Source organism: Nerophis ophidion, linkage group LG23 (genome assembly GCF_033978795.1).
Source record: "Nerophis ophidion isolate RoL-2023_Sa linkage group LG23, RoL_Noph_v1.0, whole genome shotgun sequence".
Lineage (NCBI taxonomy): Eukaryota > Metazoa > Chordata > Actinopteri > Syngnathiformes > Syngnathidae > Nerophis > Nerophis ophidion.
In genome coordinates, this window is record NC_084633.1 from 32860406 (window position 1) to 32880576 (window position 20171).

The 20171-nt window shown below is 41.5% G+C and overlaps 1 protein-coding gene across 6 annotated transcripts in view; it reads left to right on the plus strand.

Annotated features, from left to right (window-relative positions):
* tanc2a (tetratricopeptide repeat, ankyrin repeat and coiled-coil containing 2a) overlaps positions 1 to 20171 on the plus strand; it is a 119426-nt gene that overhangs the window by 69410 nt on the left and 29845 nt on the right. For 5 of the 6 annotated variants that reach the window (XM_061884191.1, XM_061884192.1, XM_061884190.1 and 2 more), the window contains 10 exons: positions 3255 to 3380; positions 3458 to 3724; positions 6413 to 6540; positions 9944 to 10175; positions 13872 to 14044; positions 14201 to 14281; positions 14368 to 14568; positions 14681 to 14815; positions 17117 to 17313; positions 18675 to 18783. In XM_061884191.1, the coding sequence (XP_061740175.1) occupies positions 3255 to 3380; positions 3458 to 3724; positions 6413 to 6540; positions 9944 to 10175; positions 13872 to 14044; positions 14201 to 14281; positions 14368 to 14568; positions 14681 to 14815; positions 17117 to 17313; positions 18675 to 18783 (1649 nt within the window). Of the gene's footprint in view, positions 1 to 1286; positions 1386 to 3254; positions 3381 to 3457; positions 3725 to 6412; positions 6541 to 9943; positions 10176 to 13871; positions 14045 to 14200; positions 14282 to 14367; positions 14569 to 14680; positions 14816 to 17116; positions 17314 to 18674; positions 18784 to 20171 lie in introns of those variants that run through there. The other variant, XM_061884193.1, reaches the window with a different exon arrangement.

Consider the following 20171-nt stretch of genomic DNA (forward strand, 5'->3'; position numbering starts at 1 on the left):
TACTGACAACAATTTTATTTTCGTTTCGTTAGCATTAGCATTACCCATGTTTTGTGTGAAGTACGGGGGAGGGCGGAAGCTACAGATGTTCCTCGGGACAAAGGTATGCCGGAGTAAAAGGAGAAAAAATTGTCATTGTTTAAATAATTTGCAACAACAAACTCAAATACATCCATGATATTGATATATCGTCAAGGCCTAGTTCAGGTGATATTTGACCATAGAGTAGCGCTATTTTTGTATTGAGTTTTTGCATTAAAACTGTAATGTTACCAAAGTCATACATCCATCTATATACCATCTATCATCATTAGGTACATTGACCACATCGGACTTTGTACCAGAGGCTTGGCTACTGCTTGTGAAGCCATTCACAGGGCACTCATTCTAAGCAGAGGGGTGATATAAATGTGGTTTTAACTAAACTAGTGCAGTGGAATCTGCTTAAGTTGGTTCCGATTGTGTTGACAACGCGTCTAGGTCAACCAAACCGGGGCCAATCCACAGTGTTATCAATAAAAAGTGCCAACTTAGTCGACATTCATAGTTAGCCGCGTTACTTTGAAAAATCTTTATTTCTAAGCAGTGTGAAACTACAACAGAAAAATAACCACTGTGGAGTAAATCACACAGCAATAAAGCAAGCACAGGGTAGCTTCCTGTTAAGTGTGAAATAAGCTTCAAAATAAAAGCATGTCAATATTAGCCTGGATTCTACCAAAACAACTAACAAAATGCCATTCCATTATTTAAAAAAATGCATTTGTTAAAGCTTTGGTCAAAACAAAAATACTGCTTCAGCTCTGTAAGGTAAAGGATACAATGTATACAAACTGCCGTAGGTTCAAAAATCCTTCATTGCCAATTCTCATAATGTCTGTGGTTGACAACTGCTTATGTCGGCGTGAGTCAGCCAGTCAAACTGAGTTCCATTGTACACCCAAGGTAAAGTTTCTGGGTCTAGACTGCAGTGACCCATTTACTCTTACAATATATCTGGTGACCTTGAGTTTTTACCTTGACAGTACATACACAGTATCTGTACAAGTTGTTGCCTGCTTCATATAAAAACGTAAACTGACAAATTTGATATTAAGGTATACTTTTTTATCTAAGATCATAGTAACTAGTGTGTAGGATCCTCTGGCTTTGGAGCCAACATACAAAGTGACCAGTTTAAAGTCATTGTCGACATCGTGGTTGTGTCTCGTCCTCATCTTCCCCTTTATTCTTGGTCACTGACGCATGAACACTCAAGAGGGGAAAGGAAGGAAGTAACATGTATGACGTCTCATAACACACACAGGATATGAAGCCGAGTCAGCGCTAACATTCTCTGTGGTGTAACAGGCTTGTGACTGCATTGACTGTTTTCACACGTTTGGGTGAGTTTTCTCTTCTCGCAGGTAGCATAACTCAGTGTAAAGAAAATGTACTTTTCAGCTTTAACAAACTTCTATCCCTAAATCGTGATATGCTGGGCTTGGATCTGCAACTTTTGGAGAGCATGTTTGCAGTGGTGTTGGAACTGTTATGACGGCGTACTCATGCAATGTTCATGCAGTGAAGATTTAGAGACAAGCAACATGGATCGGCTCATTTTTTCTCAAGCTATATTGTTGCAGTCATCACTGTAATCTGTATTACAGAGAAAAAAAATATGGACTCAATTTGACTATTGTCCTCGCGTTTGTGCAATCATTTTCTTATATATGGGCTCAGCTAAAAGTGCAACTCAATTAGAATATTGTGCAAAATAGTTTGTTTGTATCAACCTAGAGTTCCATCCAGGCTAAGAAATAATTTAAGGACTCAGGAAGCCTGTGCAGTTGTTGCTGGTCAGGGTGACACCAGCAGAAAAAAAATACTGAGAAATGTAGCTTACGTCTAATATAATGCCCAAATTTAAGAACTACTATCAGGAAATATTTAGCTGTGAGTTTCACTTTTTGATTTCAACTATTAAAATACATTTTCTACGATATTCAAATACACTGGGGCAAAAAAGTATTTAGTCAGCCACCGATTGTGCAAGTTCTCCCACTTAGAATGATGACAGAGGTCTGTAATTTTCATCATAGGTACACTTTAACTGTGAGAGACAGAATGTGAAAAAAAAATCCAGGAATTCACATTGTAGGGATTTTAAATAATATATTTGTAAATTATGATGGAAAATAAGTATTTGGTCAACCATTCAAAGCTCTCAATGATGGAAGGAGGTCTTGGCTCAAAATCTCACGATACATGGCTCCATTCATTCTTTCCTTAGCACGGATCAATCGTCCTGTCCCCTTAGCAAAAAAACAGCCCTAAAGCATGATGTTTCCACCCCCATGCTTCACAGTAGATATGGTGTTCTTGGGGTGCAACTCAGCATTCTTTTTTCTCAAAACACGACGAGTTTAGTTTATACCAAAAAGTTCTATTTTGGTTTCATCTGACCACATGACATTCTCCCAATCCTCTGCTGTATCATCCATGTATCCATTTTGGTATAAACTCAACTCTTTGTGTTTGGAGGAAGAAGAATACTGAGTTGCATCCCAAGAACACCAAACCTACTGTGAATCATGGGGGTGGAAACATCATACTTTGGGGCTGTTTTTCTGCTAAGGAGACAGGACAATTGATCCGTGTTAAGGAAAGAATGAATGGGGCCATGTATCGTGAGATTTTGAGTCAAAGCCTCCTTCCATCAGTGAGAGCTTTGAATGGTTGACCAAATACTTATTTTCCACCATAATTTACAAATACATTCTTTAAAATTCCTACAATGTGAATTCCTGGATTTTTTTTTCACATTCTGTTTCTCACAGTTGAAGTGTACCTATGATGAAAATTACAGACCTTTGTCATCATTTTAAGTGGGAGAACTTGCACAATCGGTGGCTGACTAAATACTTTTTTGCCCCACTATACATTGATTTTATTGCTGTCAATTGGTATATTTTTTAAATCGAATTAATCACACTTTTGAATGATGATTAATTACAAGTATTCAAAGTAAATTACTTGCTTGCATGATTTGGATTACTTTGAAAAAAAAATATATATATATATTTTCCCCAAATTAAATTGCATGCATTAAGGCGTAAACTTTGACAGCTCTAATTGATTTGCACGTGTATGTTGAACGTAATTAAAGGAAATCAAACGAGGGCGGCGTGTAACACCCTAAATGCTTGAAATGCTGCTGGGATACTATTTCCTGATCGATTCCCTCATTAAAACACTTGATTCTCTTTGTTCAGCCACTAGTTCTGCTCACCTTGAAGACCTGGCCTACCTGGATGAACAGCAAAGGCCCACTCCTTCCAGGTCATCTCTTAGAATGCCCAGACAGAATTCTGGAAGTCGAAGTCAACAGGAGCAGAGAGGTAAAGAACACACATGTGCTATTTTCCATGTAGTATGACAGCTTGGTGCAATAATGTCTGACCCTCTTCCCCTGCAGTTCAGTTCACTCCATACCTCAATTTGAAGCCCCTTCACTTTGAAATTCCTGGACTGTTGTCGGATTGGCGATTCACGGGAAGGGAGTGGCTTTTTAAGGAAGTGGACACCTGTCTCCGCAGCGATGACCCGTCCATCAACCGAGGAGTGGTCATTGTTGGAAACATGGGTTTTGGCAAGACTGCCATCATCGCCCGCTTGGTGGCCCTGAGTTGTCATGGAAACCAGATGTGGCCAACATCCACTGGCATCCAGACTTTGCCCAAATGTAAGCAAAAATATGAAATTTAAATACATACACAGTGAAACTGCCACTTGTTTTCTGACACTAGTATTTTTATTAAATAAAGGGATTAGATGTAATTTAAACAATGAGTACCAGAGTCGAATAAAACCCCTTATTAACTTCTTCCCGGAAGTGAAAAACCCTGATTGATGGTCAACTAAGCTAAGCCGGCTGTTGATCAGCAAGCAGCACACAAAATCTTGAGTATGCAAAGGGCCTAGATCTCCCTGCAAAAAGCAGATATGACCAAAAAAAATCTAACCATGCAAAGGAATAGATCATATACTAAAACAAAGATTTGTGGAGTGATATCGAGGATTATCCATCAAACTATTTAATATTCCAGACGCCATTTTTTCACGACAAAACTAATGAAAACTTAGAAAAGCAACTTCTTTGTGTGGGACTGGGTCAAAGAAAATGACTCTCCCAGATAAATATGCATTGTTTTTGCTCGGGTAAGGTTGTAGTTCATGATTTAACTTTGCGTCTTACGAGCACATGTTCATGTAAACAAAACCTCAACGAGCATCCGACAGCTGCCACCCGTTATGCATGTCCATTTAACAAACGAATAATTACTGAATCATCACCATATTTAATTGTTGTCCTGTTGTCATATGTACTCTGACACATTTGTGGAAAAAATAAACAAAAGGGGAGAAGTAGAAGTACCTTTCCTGTGAAAGTATCAATGACCCTGACTTTCTAGTTTCTGTTCGTAAAAATTAAAATACAAACAATATCAAGATAATACATCAATGGGAAGTAAGTACAGTAATTAAAAGTAAAATTGTCTTCCGTAAAATCTTGCGCACTTCCGCCCCCTTAATTTTCTCTCAAGGAAGTATGAAGAAACGTTTTATCCTTTTCGCAATTTGAACTGTTCATATAGCCGAAAACAACACAACGATAGGGCATTTTTTCTTCAAGAAAGGCTAAATGGCGCCTCGTACCCCATGTAAACAGACGCTGGCTCAACCACCACGCATATTCAATGAGCCGGATGTGACGTGATTAAAATACAAACAATAGGCCCATTTTGTGGGTAACGTGACAAACAAATGGAATCACAGCTGACTTTGCAATGTCCGTGTTTTCCCTATCTTCCCTAACAACAAGCACACGCATCAGGATCACCTTTATTGGCCAAGGACTTTATGATAAAAATATTTACAAAACCCTCTTTCTGCAAACTTTTCGATTTACGAGCTATTAGATTGAGCCAAGTCTCTTTTTACAAACGCTTCATTCATTTTGTGTCCCACTGGGAGCCATTTTTTTCTTGGTTGTATTAAAGAAATTGACGATGTTGTCGTAACACAGCAAGTTTTTAATTGTGATTAGAACAGACTTTTCTGGAAAAAGATTCCATATCACAGCAGAGGATCAGACACTACCTCTTATTGAGCAGCGTCTCTTCCAAATGAGGCGCACACACGCCCTCCCCATTTTTTTCCTCTTTCTACTCTTTTCTCTCCTCTAGTCAGCTTTACATTTGCAGATGTTAATGTAAAGTGGATTTTGCCTTTGTTAAATATGTTTTATTGTAGCAGAATTTTTGTCCAAAATAGGGATTTTTTTTAAATTTCTGATAGTTTGTGAGGGCACCAAATGGACGTGTGTGTGTGTGTGTGTGTGTGTGTGTGTGTGTGTGTGTGTGTGTGTGCGTGTGTGCGTGTGTGCGTGTGTGCGTGCGTGCGTGCGTGCCTGCGTGCGTGCGTGCGTGCGTGCGTGCGTGCGTGCGTGCGTGTGCACGTGTGTGTGTAGACACACGAATATAATGTATGTATATCCACTGCATCTCGTTATTTTTATTACCTCTGCCAGGAGGTTATGTATTTGCTCAGGTTTATTTGTCGGGTAGTTAATTAGTTAGCAACCTAATGCTTAAATTATTGCCGGATTTTGATGAACCTTTCAGGGAATGTGTGAAATGTGATAAGGAACAAGTAGATATATTTTGGGGGTGATCTTTACGGTTCCTTACGTTTATGTTACAAGCCCAAACTTCTCGGTGTGTGTATATGCAAGCGACCCTGCCTACACCCACAGACACAAAGAGAGTGGATGACTGACAAGAGGGTTCACTCTGTTTATTTCATACTGCTATAGAGACCAATGCTAAGGAGGAACCCTTGAAACTTCACGACCAAACCACAGTTTGTAACAAGATAGACTTAACAGGGAAAAAAAATAGTTGTTTTTTTGACTATTAAGTTAGAGTTTATGTAGACATGTTTAATGACTGACAAATAGGACTTCAAGGATTCGAGTTTTGAAGTTCCTCTGTAGTGCCTTAACATAGGTACAGTATGTAATCACTGGCAACCTAACCTGCTTGTGTGGATTATTAAACTGCAGTTTATACACACGTCATCTTAGAGAAGAGAGGCAGTTTGGCATGAATTGTAAGCAAAAGACCCCCAATGAGTTATTCCACCCGCAAAGACAGCCTCATACTCCAGACAGCCCAATTGTAATGCACAACCAAGGGAATTCAGCTAGCTGCACAACCAAAAACGAGACACGTTGCCAAGCCAACCATTGCGAAAAACTCATGACAAAGTGGAAAAGAAAACACCAAAGCAATAAGATACAGTTCATAATAATAACAGAGCCAGTGTTTTTTTGTATGTGAACTTAACACAAAGTTGACTTATTTTTCAGATGCAGAATCTTTTCCCCATGATTCACTGGGAAGAGGGGCAGGCGATGAAGGAGGAGGGGGAAGCTGTCCAGGGACTCCAGAGATCAGGAGAAGACAGCAGGAGGCACTACAGAGGCTTGCAGGACAGGTAACTCTGGGTTTCCGCGAGTCATTAAAAAGCATTAAAAGTCATTGAATGGATTTTGAGAAAATTAAGGCCTTAACTGGCATAAAAAGCACTAAATTCGATGTGCAGTGGCATGAAACAGTTATCTTCGATAGCAATTGGCATTAAAAACAAAAACGAAACACATCACCCGACCCAGTTTTTCTTATTGGGGGGGAAAAAACTGCACTTCAAGATATTCAGTATTTATTAAAGTGTAATTTTTGATAACAAATATTGAGTCCATTTCATCTTGATGATTGTTTACCTATTTAGGATGATTTAGTTAATCACCTCCCAATTAAAAAAAGGGAAACAAACTAGATTAATGAAAAATGCTTTGTTATCAGATGTCATTATTGCATTATTATTGCACTTATTTTGGCCACAGTTAATGTAAACGTTTTAACTATTGAACATTATTATTGTCAAATGCTTACAATTTTGTCTGTATAGACAATATTTTTGACTATATTTGATGATGATCTGAAGTTAGACTTAGGCATTACATTTGTATTAAGTTGCATTTAAAATCATTAAATTTGGTGAGATCTGCAGGAACGCTGTAACTCTACATCATATCTGAGTTATACAAACATCACTCTGAATTGTCTAAGTATTGCTGCAACCTAGTGAAAACTGTTATGTCTCCTATGTTTCTGCTGAACAGGTAGTTTTTTTAAAGCAGACATTAGTGGCAGTTTACTAGTATAAAAACCTCTCTCTGATCCATTATGGATATTTTTTCCCCGAATATAATTCCTAAATGTCTTTTTAAGACTGTAGTTTGTTTGCTCAGAGCTGCTGTCAATTACGACATTCAAGTCAAGATTCTTTTTTTATAGCATCTCACCACTAAAACATTTATGTGACGTGTGGCCTGAGACCCATTCATTGAGAGAGATTAGATTTATGACCTGGACTGCCACCAGCCAACAGGGAGGGATCTGTTGGCAAGCTATGGTGGTATCTGCACTATGTTGTTGAATAATATGTCATTCAACCCGCTTCCACTGATAACAACTTCCAAAATGGTAAATCAAATATATATCCAAACCTCTGCTAAGTGAATTAAAAAATCCATAATACTGTATTCATTTATAATGTGTGTCTACAGTGTGGCCAATTACAGCCCACATGTTGTTTTATATTGGCCTGCGGCTTATAAAAAAAAGATTAATCCAGTGATGGAAATGAATTAAACTAAAATCACAAAAATGCATAATGTAACCAGATAAAATACAATGATGCTAATAACAATACACTTTGTCACCTACATAAATGTACATATATATTTATACAGTGTATGTATATATACTCATATATGTATATGTATGTATATATATTTATACAGTATTTACATATTATATTTATACCGTATATATATAGTATATTTGTGTGTAAATCTATGCGTACTGTATGCATGTGTGTATGTATATATATATATATATATGTATATATATATATATATATATATATATATATATATATATATATTTATATATATATATGTATGTGTGTGTATATGTGTATGTGCGTGTATATATATGGGTTGTTTATATATATATATATATATATATGTGTGTGTGTGTACCATTTTGTAACTGTATGCATGTTTAAAATAATACCATGAACATGAAAATTACATATCACGATTATTGTGACCAAAATCATTACGGTTATCATCAATATCATGGTTCTTTATTAAATGTTCTCAAAATGTACTTATATTATATATATATATATATATATATATACATATATATATATATATATATATATATATATATATATAAAAATGTGTGTATTTATACATTTGTGTGTGTATATATACATATACCGTGTATGTATATATGTATATATACACGGTATATGTATGTATGTATATATGTATGCATGTGTATATGTATGTATGTATTTATTTATAAATATATATAAACACAGTATGTTTATTTATTTTAAAGTACAGTAAATTGTTTGTCTACATATGCGTTTCGTTCTTACGGCGCCGCAGTGTTTTAAGTTCGGACTACCTAAATTATATCTTAAATAAAAAAATCATGCAGACATCCAATAGAATAGGCCTTGTAAAGTAAAGAATACTTGTCTTTTTTTTTTTTTAAAGGTTATCCGTAACACCCCCAAAATATGACCACTTGTTTTTATATACCATTTCTGACAGTTACTGAAAGTTTGAACGTTGACAGCCCAAATTAGTTTTATTCCTGTGGTTGTCTTGCAAACTGGAAGGGGCGTTGCAAGTAAGGGAGCAACAGGCTGATTGGGAGGAGGAAGTCTCAATAATGAGACAACTGTACATGTTCAAACATACCATCTTTGTCCTTGATGATGCTTACACCATGCATGTTTTTAAGATTAAACATACCATCTTTGTCCTTGATGATGCTTACGCCAAACATGTTTTTAAGATCACTTTCACTGCGATGGCTTTTCTTTCCTTTGACTCACTGCCGTCAGAAGAGTTTGCCTTACGCTTGGTAAGATAATGAAGGGCAAAATGTTTACTAAAAAGATAAAAAATGATGTTCTTTCACCGACAACTGACATTTTTGGGCTGCACACTGTGTGTGTGTGTGTGTGTGTGTGTGTGTGTGTGTGTGTGTGTGTGTGTGTGTGTGTGTGTGTGTGTGTGTGTGTCTGTGTGTGGTTTCCTGTGGACGGGACTCTCGCTGCAGTCTTGGATCCGCTGTGAACTGAACTCCCGCGGCTGTGTTGGAGCCACTATGGATTGAACTTTCACAGTATCATGTTAGCCCGCTCGACATCCATTGCTTTCGGTCCCCTAGAGGGGGCGGGTTGCCAACATTTGAGGTCCTCTCCAAGGTTTCTCATAGTCATCATTGTCACTGGCGTCCCACTGGATGTGAGTTTTCCTTGCCCTTATGTGGGTTCTTCCGAGGATGTCGTAGTCGTAGTGGTTTGTACAGTCCTTTGAGACATTTGTGATTTAGGGCTATATAAATAAACATTGATTGATTGATATATATTTATATACATACATATATATATATGCCCTGCGATGAGGTGGCGACTTGTCCAGGGTGTACCCTGCCTTCCGCCCGATTGTAGCTGAGATAGGCGCCAGCGCCCCCCGCGACCCCGAAAGGGAATAAGCGGTAGAAAATGGATGGATGGATGGATATATATATATATATATATACTGTATAACCCATACATAACTTCCTGTAATATCCTGTTTTTTTTTACTATGCAGCTGTCAACACCCATGGTCGTAATTTACATACATATATATGTAATTTTTTTATTTGATTAGATTGTTTTCTTTTGCGTTTGTGTTTTATAGTTTTTGCTGCCAATCCCAAACTCTTCAATAAAGAACAAATTCCCCTCTTTGCCTCTACAGGTAGTTTCCTATCACTTCTGTCAGGCTGACAACTGCCACACGTGTCTGGTTCCGGAGTTTGTCCATACCCTGGCAGCGAGGCTGACTGAGGCCCCTCAGCTGTCAGCATATCGAGAGCTGCTGCATCGATCACAACAGCTACAGAGCTCACTCAGCCTGCGGTCCTGCATCCAAAACCCAAGCTCAGCCCTCCAGAAAGGAATCTTAGAACCACTGGATGCTCTCTACAAGGGTACAATATCCTTTTTCACCATAGGAACGCTTCTCATTTACCTGTGATTTTGAAAAACGTTGCTGTTTCCGCCAAAACTAATTAAAAAAAAAATTTAAAACGTTGTGAAATACCACTTATCAACTTTATTTAAATTATATTACCCTGAACTTCTCCTCTCTGAGCTGTTACCTTACCGTGGTAGAGGAGTTTGCGTGTCCCAATGATCCTAGGAGCTATGTTGTCTGGGGTCTTTCATGCCCCCTGGTAGGGTCTCCTAAGACAAACTGGTCCTAGGTGAGTGATCAGACAAAGAGCAGCTCAAAGACTTCTATGGAATTACAACAAAATGAACTCAGATTTCCCTCGCCCGGACGCGGGTCACCGGGGCCCCGTTCTGGAGCCAGGCCCGGAGTTGGGGCACGATGGCGAGCGCCTGGTGGCCGGGCCTGTCCCCATGGGGCCCGGCCGGGCACAGCCCGAAGAGGCAACGTGGGTCATCCCTCCAATGGGCTCACCACTCATAGGAGGGGCCATAGAGGTCGGGTGCATTGTGAGCTGGGCGACAGCCGAAGGCGGGGCACTTGGCGGTCCGATCCTCGGCTACAGAAGCTAGCTCTTGGGACGTGGAACGTCACCTCACTGGGGGGGAAGGAGCCAGAGCTAGTCCGCCAGGTGGAAAAGTTCCGGCTGGATATAGTCGGACTCACCTCGACGCACAGCAAGGGCTCTGGAACCAGTTCTCTCGAGAGGGACTGGACCCTCTTCCACTCTGGCGTTGCCGGCAGTGAGAGGCGACGGGCTGGGGTGGCAATTCTCGTTGCCCCCCGGCTCAAAGCATGCACGTTTGAGTTCAACCCAGTGGATGAGAGGGTAGCTTCCCTCCGCCTTCGGGTGGGTGGACGGGTCCTGACTGTTGTTTGTGCGTACGCACCAAACAGCAGTTCAGAATACCCACCCTTTTTGGGTACACTCGAGGGAGTACAGGAAAGTGCTCCCCCGGGTGATTCCCTTGTCGAGGGTACTTCAACGCTCATGTTGGCAACGACAGTGAAACCTGGAGAGGCGTGATTGGGAAGAATGGTCGCCCGGATCTAAACCCGTGTGGTGTTTTTTTATTGGACTTTTGTGCTCGTCACGGATTGTCCATAACAAACACCATGTTCAAACATAAGGGTGTCCATATGTGCACTTGGCACCAGGACACCCTAGGCCGCAGTTCCATGATCGACTTTGTAGTTGTGTCATCGGATTTGCGGCCTCATGTTCTGGACACTCGGGTGAAGAGAGGGGCGGAGCTTTCTACCGATCACCACCTGGTGGTGAGTTGGCTGCGATGGTGGGGGAGGATGCCGGACAGACCTGGCAGGCCCAAGCGCATTGTGAGGGTCTGCTGGGAACGTCTGGCAGAGTCTCCTGTCAGAGAGAGTTTCAATTCACACCTTCTGGGGAACTTTGAACATGTCACGAGGGAGGTGCGGGACATTGAGTCCGAGTGGACCATGTTCCGAACCTCTATTGTCGAGGCGGCTGATTGGAGCTGTGGCCGCAAGGTTGTTGGTGCCTGTCGTGGCGGTAATCCCAGAACCCGTTGGTGGACACCAGCAGTGAGGGATGCCGTCAAGCTGAAGAAGGAGTCCTATCGGGTTCTTTTGGCTCATAGGACTCCGGAGGCAGTGGACGGGTACCGACGGGCCAAGCGGTGTGCAGCTTTAGCGGTCGCGGAGGCAAAAACTCAGACCTGGGAAGAGTTCGGGGAAGCCATGGAAAACGACTTCCGGACGGCTGCGAAGCGATTCTGGACCACCATACGCCGCCTCAGGAAGGGGAAGCAGTGCACTATCAACACCGTGTATGTTGCGGATGGTGTTCTGCTGACTTCGACTGCGGATGTTGTGGATCGGTGGAGGGAATACTTCGAAGACCTCCTCAATCCCACCAACACGTCTTCTTTCCCCAGGCACCGCTTCCTTTGAGGAAGCGGTGCCTGGGGAATCTGTGGTGGACTCTCTTATTTCTGGGGCTGAGGTCGCTGAGGTAGTTAAAAAGCTCCTCGGCGGAAAGGCCCCGGGGGTGGATGAGAGCCGCCCGGAGTTCCTTAAGGCTCTGGATGCTGTGGGGCTGTCTTGGTTGACAAGACTCTGCAGCATCGCGTGGACATCGGGGGCGGTACCTCTGGATTGGCAGACCGGGGTGGTGGTCCCTCTCTTTAAGAAGGGGGACCGGAGGGTGTGTTCCAACTATCGTGGGATCACACTCCTCAGCCTTCCCGGTAAGGTTTATTCAGGTGTACTGGAGAGGAGGCTTCGCCGGATAGTCGAACCTCGGATTCAGGAGGAACAGTGTGGTTTTCGTCCTGGTCGTGGAACTGTGGACCAGCTCTATACTCTCGGCAGGGTTCTTGAGGGTGCATGGGAGTTTGCCCAACCAGTCTACATGTGTTTTGTGGACTTGGAGAAGGCATTCGACCGTGTCCCTCGGGAAGTCCTGTGGGGAGTGCTCAGAGAGTATGGGGTACCGGACTGTCTTATTGTGGCAGTCCGCTCCCTGTATGATCAGTGTCAGAGCTTGGTCCGCATTGCTGGCAGTAAGTCGGACACGTTTCCAGTGAGGGTTGGACTCCGCCAAGGCTGTCCTTTGTCACCGATTCTGTTCATAACTTTTATGGACAGAATTTCTAGGCGCAGCCAAGGCGTTGAGGGGATCCAGTTTGGTGGCAACGGGATTAGGTCTCTGCTTTTTGCAGATGATGTGGTCCTGATGGCTTCATCTGGCCGGGATCTTCAGCTCTCACTGGATCGGTTCGCAGCCGAGTGTGAAGCGACCGGAATGAGTATCAGCACCTCCAAGTCCGAGTCCATGGTTCTCGCCCGGAAAAGGGTGGAGTGCCATCTCCGGGTTGGGGAGGAGACCCTGCCCCAAGTGGAGGAGTTCAAGTACCTAGGAGTCTTGTTCACGGGTGGGGGAAGAGTGGATCGTGAGATCGACAGGCAGATCGGTGCGGCGTCTTCAGTAATGCGGACGTTGTATCGATCCGTTGTGGTGAAGAAGGAGCTGAGCCGGAAGGCAAAGCTCTCAATTTACCGGTCGATCTACGTTCCCATCCTCACCTATGGTCATGAGCTTTGGGTCATGACCGAAAGGATAAGATCACGGGTACAAGCGGCCGAAATGAGTTTCCTCCGCCGGGTGGCGGGGCTCTCCCTTGAAATAGGGTGAGAAGCTCTGCCATCCGGGAGGAGCTCAACGTAAAGCCGCTGCTCCTCCACATCGAGAGGAGCCAGATGAGGTGGTTCGGGCATCTGGTCAGGATGCCACCCGAACGCCTCCCTAGGGAGGTGTTTAGGGCACGTCCAGCTGGTAGGAGGCCACGGGGAAGACCCAGGACACGTTGGGAAGACTATGTCTCCCGGCTGGCCTGAGAACGCCTCGGGATCCCCCGGGAAGAGCTAGATGAAGTGGCTGGAGAGAGGGAAGTCTGGACTTCCCTGCTTAGGCTGCTGCCCCCACGACCCGACCTCAGATAAGTGGAAGATGATGGATGGATGGATGGATACCCTGAACTTTCAGGTGTAGGGATACAGCAAACCCCATAGACTATTATGATTATTGCACCAGGGTAATGTCACTGGTAAAGAAAAAATGTTTTAGAAAGGGCTGATATTAGTGTATATACAGAGTAAAGCATGGTGTGATGTTGCTCTCTTTTTTTTTCAGAGAAGGCGCTGCATCTGGACGGGGCAGGGATCATTTTACTGATCGATGGCTTAAACGAGGCAGAGTTCCATCGACCAGACTACGGTGAAACACTCACCTCTTTTTTGTCACAAAACATTCACACGTTTCCTCCGTGGTTGAAGATCATTGCCACTGTCAGGACCAGTCAACAGGTAGGTCTCTTCAAGGTTGTTTGCCTATACGTATGCGTTTTGTTCGTTCGTAATTTAGGAAATAATGTCATCTAGCCACACGTCAGGATGTGCTCCAATTCACTGCACACATAAAATTACTAACACCATTTTCATCTGTGTCTTATCTATAATTAGGACATCACTCGGTCTCTACCTTTTTACCGGATTTCTTTAGACAAGATGGAGGAAAACAGCGCCATAGATCAAGACCTGCAGGTAATACATTAACTTCCTGGCCACTACTTTTTATCTAGCTCTATGTATCTCACTCTAAACACCGCACATCCAACAATTTCATTTAGGGTTACCTGATGCAACGAATCCACAGCAGCCGTGAGATTCAGAGCAACGTGTCGCTAAGCAATGGTCGCCTTGACAACATGGCTTTGGCCAAGCTGATAAGCCACCTGAAGACCTTAAGCAAAGGTTCCTACCTCTACCTGAAATTGACCATGGACTTGATTGAGGGAGGATACTTGGTCCTCAAGAGCTCAAGCTTCAAGGTGTGCAACTGGTAGCAAAAAAAAAACCCAAGAGAAATAAAGGCTGCTAATATTTACTTGGTGTTCATAAACAATTTGAGGAAAGTCTTGACAACCCCATGTTTCTCTTCAGGTGGTCCCAGTAAGCCTCGCCGAGGTGTACCTGCTCCAACTGAACATGCGGTTTCCCACACAGTCGTCTTTTTTGCGGGTTCTACCACTACTCAATGTGACCGTAGCATCACTGCACCCACTGACCGACCAGCAAGTACGGGCCGTTAATCTCTCTTTATACACGCTGATTTGTGAATAGTAGGGGTGTAACAGCATTTGTATTTTTCATGATCAGATTATCCGGTTTTGTGCATATTTTACAGAGACAGAAGGTGTACAACTTGCTTACAACTGTAAACAAATACATTGTAGCCCAGCCTTTCGCTAGCAGAAATAATGCAATGGCGATGTAAAACAGTTAAAAGAAATATTGCAACTCTTTGCAGACAGACTCAGAAATTTACTTATAAATGTGACCGTGAATCTATATCCACGCCGCATTTACACCAAAGCATATCCAATACATATTCATATCCATAAGCCTTTTTCACCAAGTACCACCTCAGCAAACATTTTACCACCATAATGACCAACATTCCAATACAGTAGCGTAGAAGGCCTAAGTTGTCATTAAAACAGAGAAGAGGTTTGTAACGCTCTTCGTGCTCGGGGTTCGTTGGTGACAGGAAGGATCAGTCCTCTGGGTCCGAGTCAATGACACTTTTTATTGTCTTCTTGGGTTGTGTGGATTCTCTCGCTCCCCTCGTTTGCTCTGCGTCTCTCCTCAGTCTCTCTCTCGCTCGCTCTCCCCCTCATGGTCTCGGGCGCTGCTGATAAAGGAGACAGGTGATTAGATAACCAGTTTCCGCTGGGAGATCCACTCACCTGTCAGCTGCTTCATAGCCGGCTCCTGCACACGCCCTGCTTGCAGGCGCGGGTCACGCCCCCTCCACAAGGTTTTATTTAACAAGTTACTTTTGTCCACTGTAACATTACACACAATTCAAAAACATCAACAGTGATACCCCATATACGATACATATTTACATGTTTTTAACACACCACTAGATGAAGCTTGTGTACCACAGTTTGAGAATCAATGTTCAGGACCAGTGATTTGTCAAAGTGAGATGACATCGAAGCATCAATGGACACAGTATAGCTCCCTGTGTTTCGTTAGGCATCGGTGTTTCAGTGTCGTTTGACTAATGTCCTTTTTGAACATTTTGTTGTGAAAAATTGAAAAGATGTGATGTACCATTTTGTAACTGTATGCATGTTTAAAATAATACCATGAACATGAAAATTACAAATTACGAATATTGGGACCAAAATCATTACGGTTATCATCAATATCACGGTTCTGTATTAACTGTTCTCAAAATGTACTTAGAAATACACTGAAAACTTATAACAAAGCTTTAATAAATAAAAAGCACAATATTTAGGTTCAATGTGCACAATTGAATAGCTTAGTTGCAGGACAGAACAGGAATCTGTTTATCTAAGTTTAGATTGGGTATGACGTTAGTAATGGTGGGGGGAAAAAGATGCTAGTTGGCACCTAGCGGCGCTATGGGCGCTGTCCCGCTATCCATCCATCCATCCATTTTCTACCGCTTATTCCCTTTTGGGGTCGCGGGGGGCGCTGGCGCCTATCTCAGCTACAATTGGGCGGAAGGCGGGGTACACCCTGGACAAGTCGCCACCTCATCGCAGGGCCAACACAGATAGACAGACAACATTCACACTCACATTCACACACTAGGGACCATTTAGTGTTGCCAATCAACCTATCCCCAGGTGCATGTCTTTGGAGGTGGGAGGAAGCCGGAGTACCCGGAGGGAACCCACGCATTCACAGGGAGAACATGCAAACTCCACACAGAAAGATCCCGAGCCTGGATTTGAACCCAGGACTGCAGGACCTTCGTATTGTGAGGCAGACGCACTAACCCCTCTGCCACCGTGAAGCCCGTCCCGCTATCCATCCATCCGTTTTCTACTGCTTATTCCCTAACATTCACACTCACATTCACACGCTAAGGCCAATTTAGTGTTGCCAATCAACCTATCCCCAGGTGCATGTCTTTGGCGGTGGGAAGAAGCCGGAGTACCCATAGGGAACCCGCTAATCACTAGTTAATAATTAGCTCGTTGACTTGCTTCTCCGGGAAATAAACAGTATCACTAGTTGGTGAGTTTATCAAAATGCTGTTGTCAATTATGGTTTTGTAATCATTTTAATCTGGAACGGTAATACTAACTGTCGGGAATTTTACCACAGTTTATCATTAATACCAGTAATTGTTAAATCCCTACCACTAGCATTACTAAATCAAAAATGCCCTAATTTTTGTTTGACCAGATTGACTATTGTATCGATGCACATAATTACAATGCAAAATATGCTGTGAACGGTCGTGTTGTCATAAGTAGTTCAAAGACAAACTCAATGCCGTTCACATTAGTACACCTGGATTGTATATAATTATATGTTACTCTTTTCCTTCAGCTCTTTGAGGTGGTGAATGCGGGCACCCTAACAGGAGGAGCAATGCAATGGACTGAGTTTGTGCAGCGCCTGGAGCAGCTGTCTCCTTTCCTGCTGCTGCGGACTGATGGTAGTAGGATGCTAAACCACACTTCCTTCAGGGAATGGCTGGTATGGAGGGAGGAAGGACAAGACGACAGGTTTTTGTGCGACCCCAGGTACAGTAAAAAAATAGGAAATTAATTGAATCTCAGCATCTCCTGCTTTTTTAACATTAGAACTCCCAGGGCTTTCTTATTATCCTCTGAAGCTCCTAGAAGGGTGTTAGTTTAAAATGTACCACTCCACAACAGACAATTAGCCACTTTTCTTTTGTAAATGCATCCGTTTTGTCAGAATGTAGTGGAACACTCGAATGCTCAGATCAAGGGTCGAGGTATGCTTGAACAAAGGGAAGCTTCAGACATCTACGGAGAGTTCTCGTGTTGCTGTAGGACTGTGTCTCTAAACTGATTACAAATTCTATTTCTTATGTAAGTCAATATTTTCAAGTGCCCTTTGCAAAATTGCCATTGACGTTTTAGATTATTTTTATTTGATAGTGTATTTGTTTCCGTAACATTTTTTTGTAAAATGTAAACTTTTTTTTATAAAATATATTTAATTTTTTCACACAATATTCCTAACTTTGTAAAAAAAAAAGAAGAATTTTCCACAATATTTTTCACTATGCGTTAATCATATAAAATGACATATGTTTTTTTAATTGAAACTTTTGTCTAAAAAATTTTCCTACAGTGCATCGTTCTTGCACAATGACTTAGAAAATGACTTTTTTCTCACAATATTATGAACTTTTAAAGTTTAAAATAACATATTTGACTCTAACATTGTAAAATACATAATTTTATCTTGTGAAAAAAACATTTTTTAGACTATTCCTAAAAATTACTGTATGACAACTTTTTTTTAATTATTACTTTTTCACAGTATAATTGACTTCAATCATGTAAAATGGCATACTTTTTTCTTAAAAAAATAAACTTATTTTCTTAAAATGTTTTTTTTTATATTTCCACACAATTCTTTTTTTTTTTTTTTCTAAAAATAAAATACTTTTTCCACAATATATTTGACTTTAATTCTGTAAAATGGCGTGTTTTTTTTTCTTTAAATGTTTATTTATATTTTCTCCAACTGTTCCGGCATAATTCTTGTACAATAATATATTACACTTTAATCTTGTAAAATAAAACGTTTTTCCTCAGAATATTCCAAGAAAATTCACTAACAACTTTATCTCACAATACTGTAACCTTTTTTCAAAAACATGTGTCTTCTGTAGAGACACCAGAGTACACTGTGCTCAGGTAACAAATAAAATGGCAGCAGAGGCACACAGTTGAAAATAAATGACTCACATGCTGTGTGGATCAATTGCCTTATTTACAAAACAATGACGCCAAACTAAGCTGCTTTTTGGGAGTTACAGGTAGAACAGGGGCCATTTGGGAGTTCTAGTGTTAAAACTGTTTTTTGTTGGAAAATAATAGACACTTTTGTGATGTTTGTCCTAAAGGAGCGGTCACACTTTGCTGGCCTTTTGGCTCTGCAGACAGAGAGAAAAGTTGAACGTACTGCAGACACTTGAGCTGGGACATCACATCTTGAAGGCTCATATCTACAAGGTCAGTTCATGTACAGAGTCAGGAAGTGGCTTGGTTGCTAACAGATGTTTTCTTGATGAGCAATATCCCCGATAGGAAACCTGTTATAACCTTTTGAAAAGTGAATTATCTAAAAGTGTGCTGAAAATTGCATCTGCGCAAAATCCTCCCTTTATGAATTGCACTCCACCTGGAAATGTATGAGCTATATAGTCTCATCCTCAGCACGCCTACTTTCAACCACCAGGCATTGATGCAAAGCACATAATGAGTGAAAATGCATATCAATGGGCTTGTTCATCAATGGCATTTCCCCATGAATAATAGCAGCCAGGACAAAATAAATTGAGGCGCTTATGGTTGAGGTGAAGCAGATTTTTTTTTTTGGTCCGCACAGTAATCGTCAAAATAACGAAAAATCATGCCACTGATGCTGTATGATGTACTCTTACTGTCTGATCTGAGGTGGAAGGAGCAAAAATGGTTGATTGGTTGGGATATCAACATTTTCATCGTGGGTCACATCACTTTTCTGACAGCTCTCAAAGGAGCTGCTTGGAACTGCAAGATATAACTATATGTATAATCACCTCATGATATTATACCATGTTTCCTTCATTTGATTATTATTTATTAACCGACCAACTGATGAAAAACCTGCTTTGGCGTCACAAGTCAACGGCTGAGCCTGAATAGGACCTCAGAGTAGAGAGAGGCACTTTCCAAAAATAAGTCAAAGTTGAATCATAAAAAGTGCACTCATCTGGAGTAGAGAAAACAAAGGATGCACTCAAAATGAGTGGAGAAAAACAACAGTAAATATACCACAAAAGAGCCACTGGGATAGATAGATGTCTGGGAGCCAAAGTGAAGCGATGAAAACGGGAAACGGAAACGTCCTTGGTGAGCGTGAAATATCGAACAATCAACTGGCAACCTGTGTGGAATGACAGGAAAGCTTATGTACGCCAGACCAAAATAGGTTGCAGGTGTGCCAGAGTGGCTGCGCCCTGGAACCGTAAAACCAGGTATTGCAATGGGAAGCAGTAAAAACCCATCACACAATTTGTGGCATATTCTAAAAAGAACATTGGAAATTAATCACTGCTTTGGTGTTGTACTCATTGTATACTGAATATAGTCAAAGGTAGACACTACATAGCAGTAAAAGTACACACTCAGCACACCTTGTCAAATTCTGTTATTTTATGTATTTTTATTTATTTTTCTGTAATTATTATTACAGAAAAAAACACCACCATGGGCTTCATTTTCTGTTGACAACTAGCAACATTTAAACGTTTATTGCATCAAATAATACAATAGTGTTTTTTTTTTTTCTTTTAAAATTGATATCCATTTAGCAAAGATAAGGTGTTTTATTTCCAGGCTGTTGCGGGACACCTAAA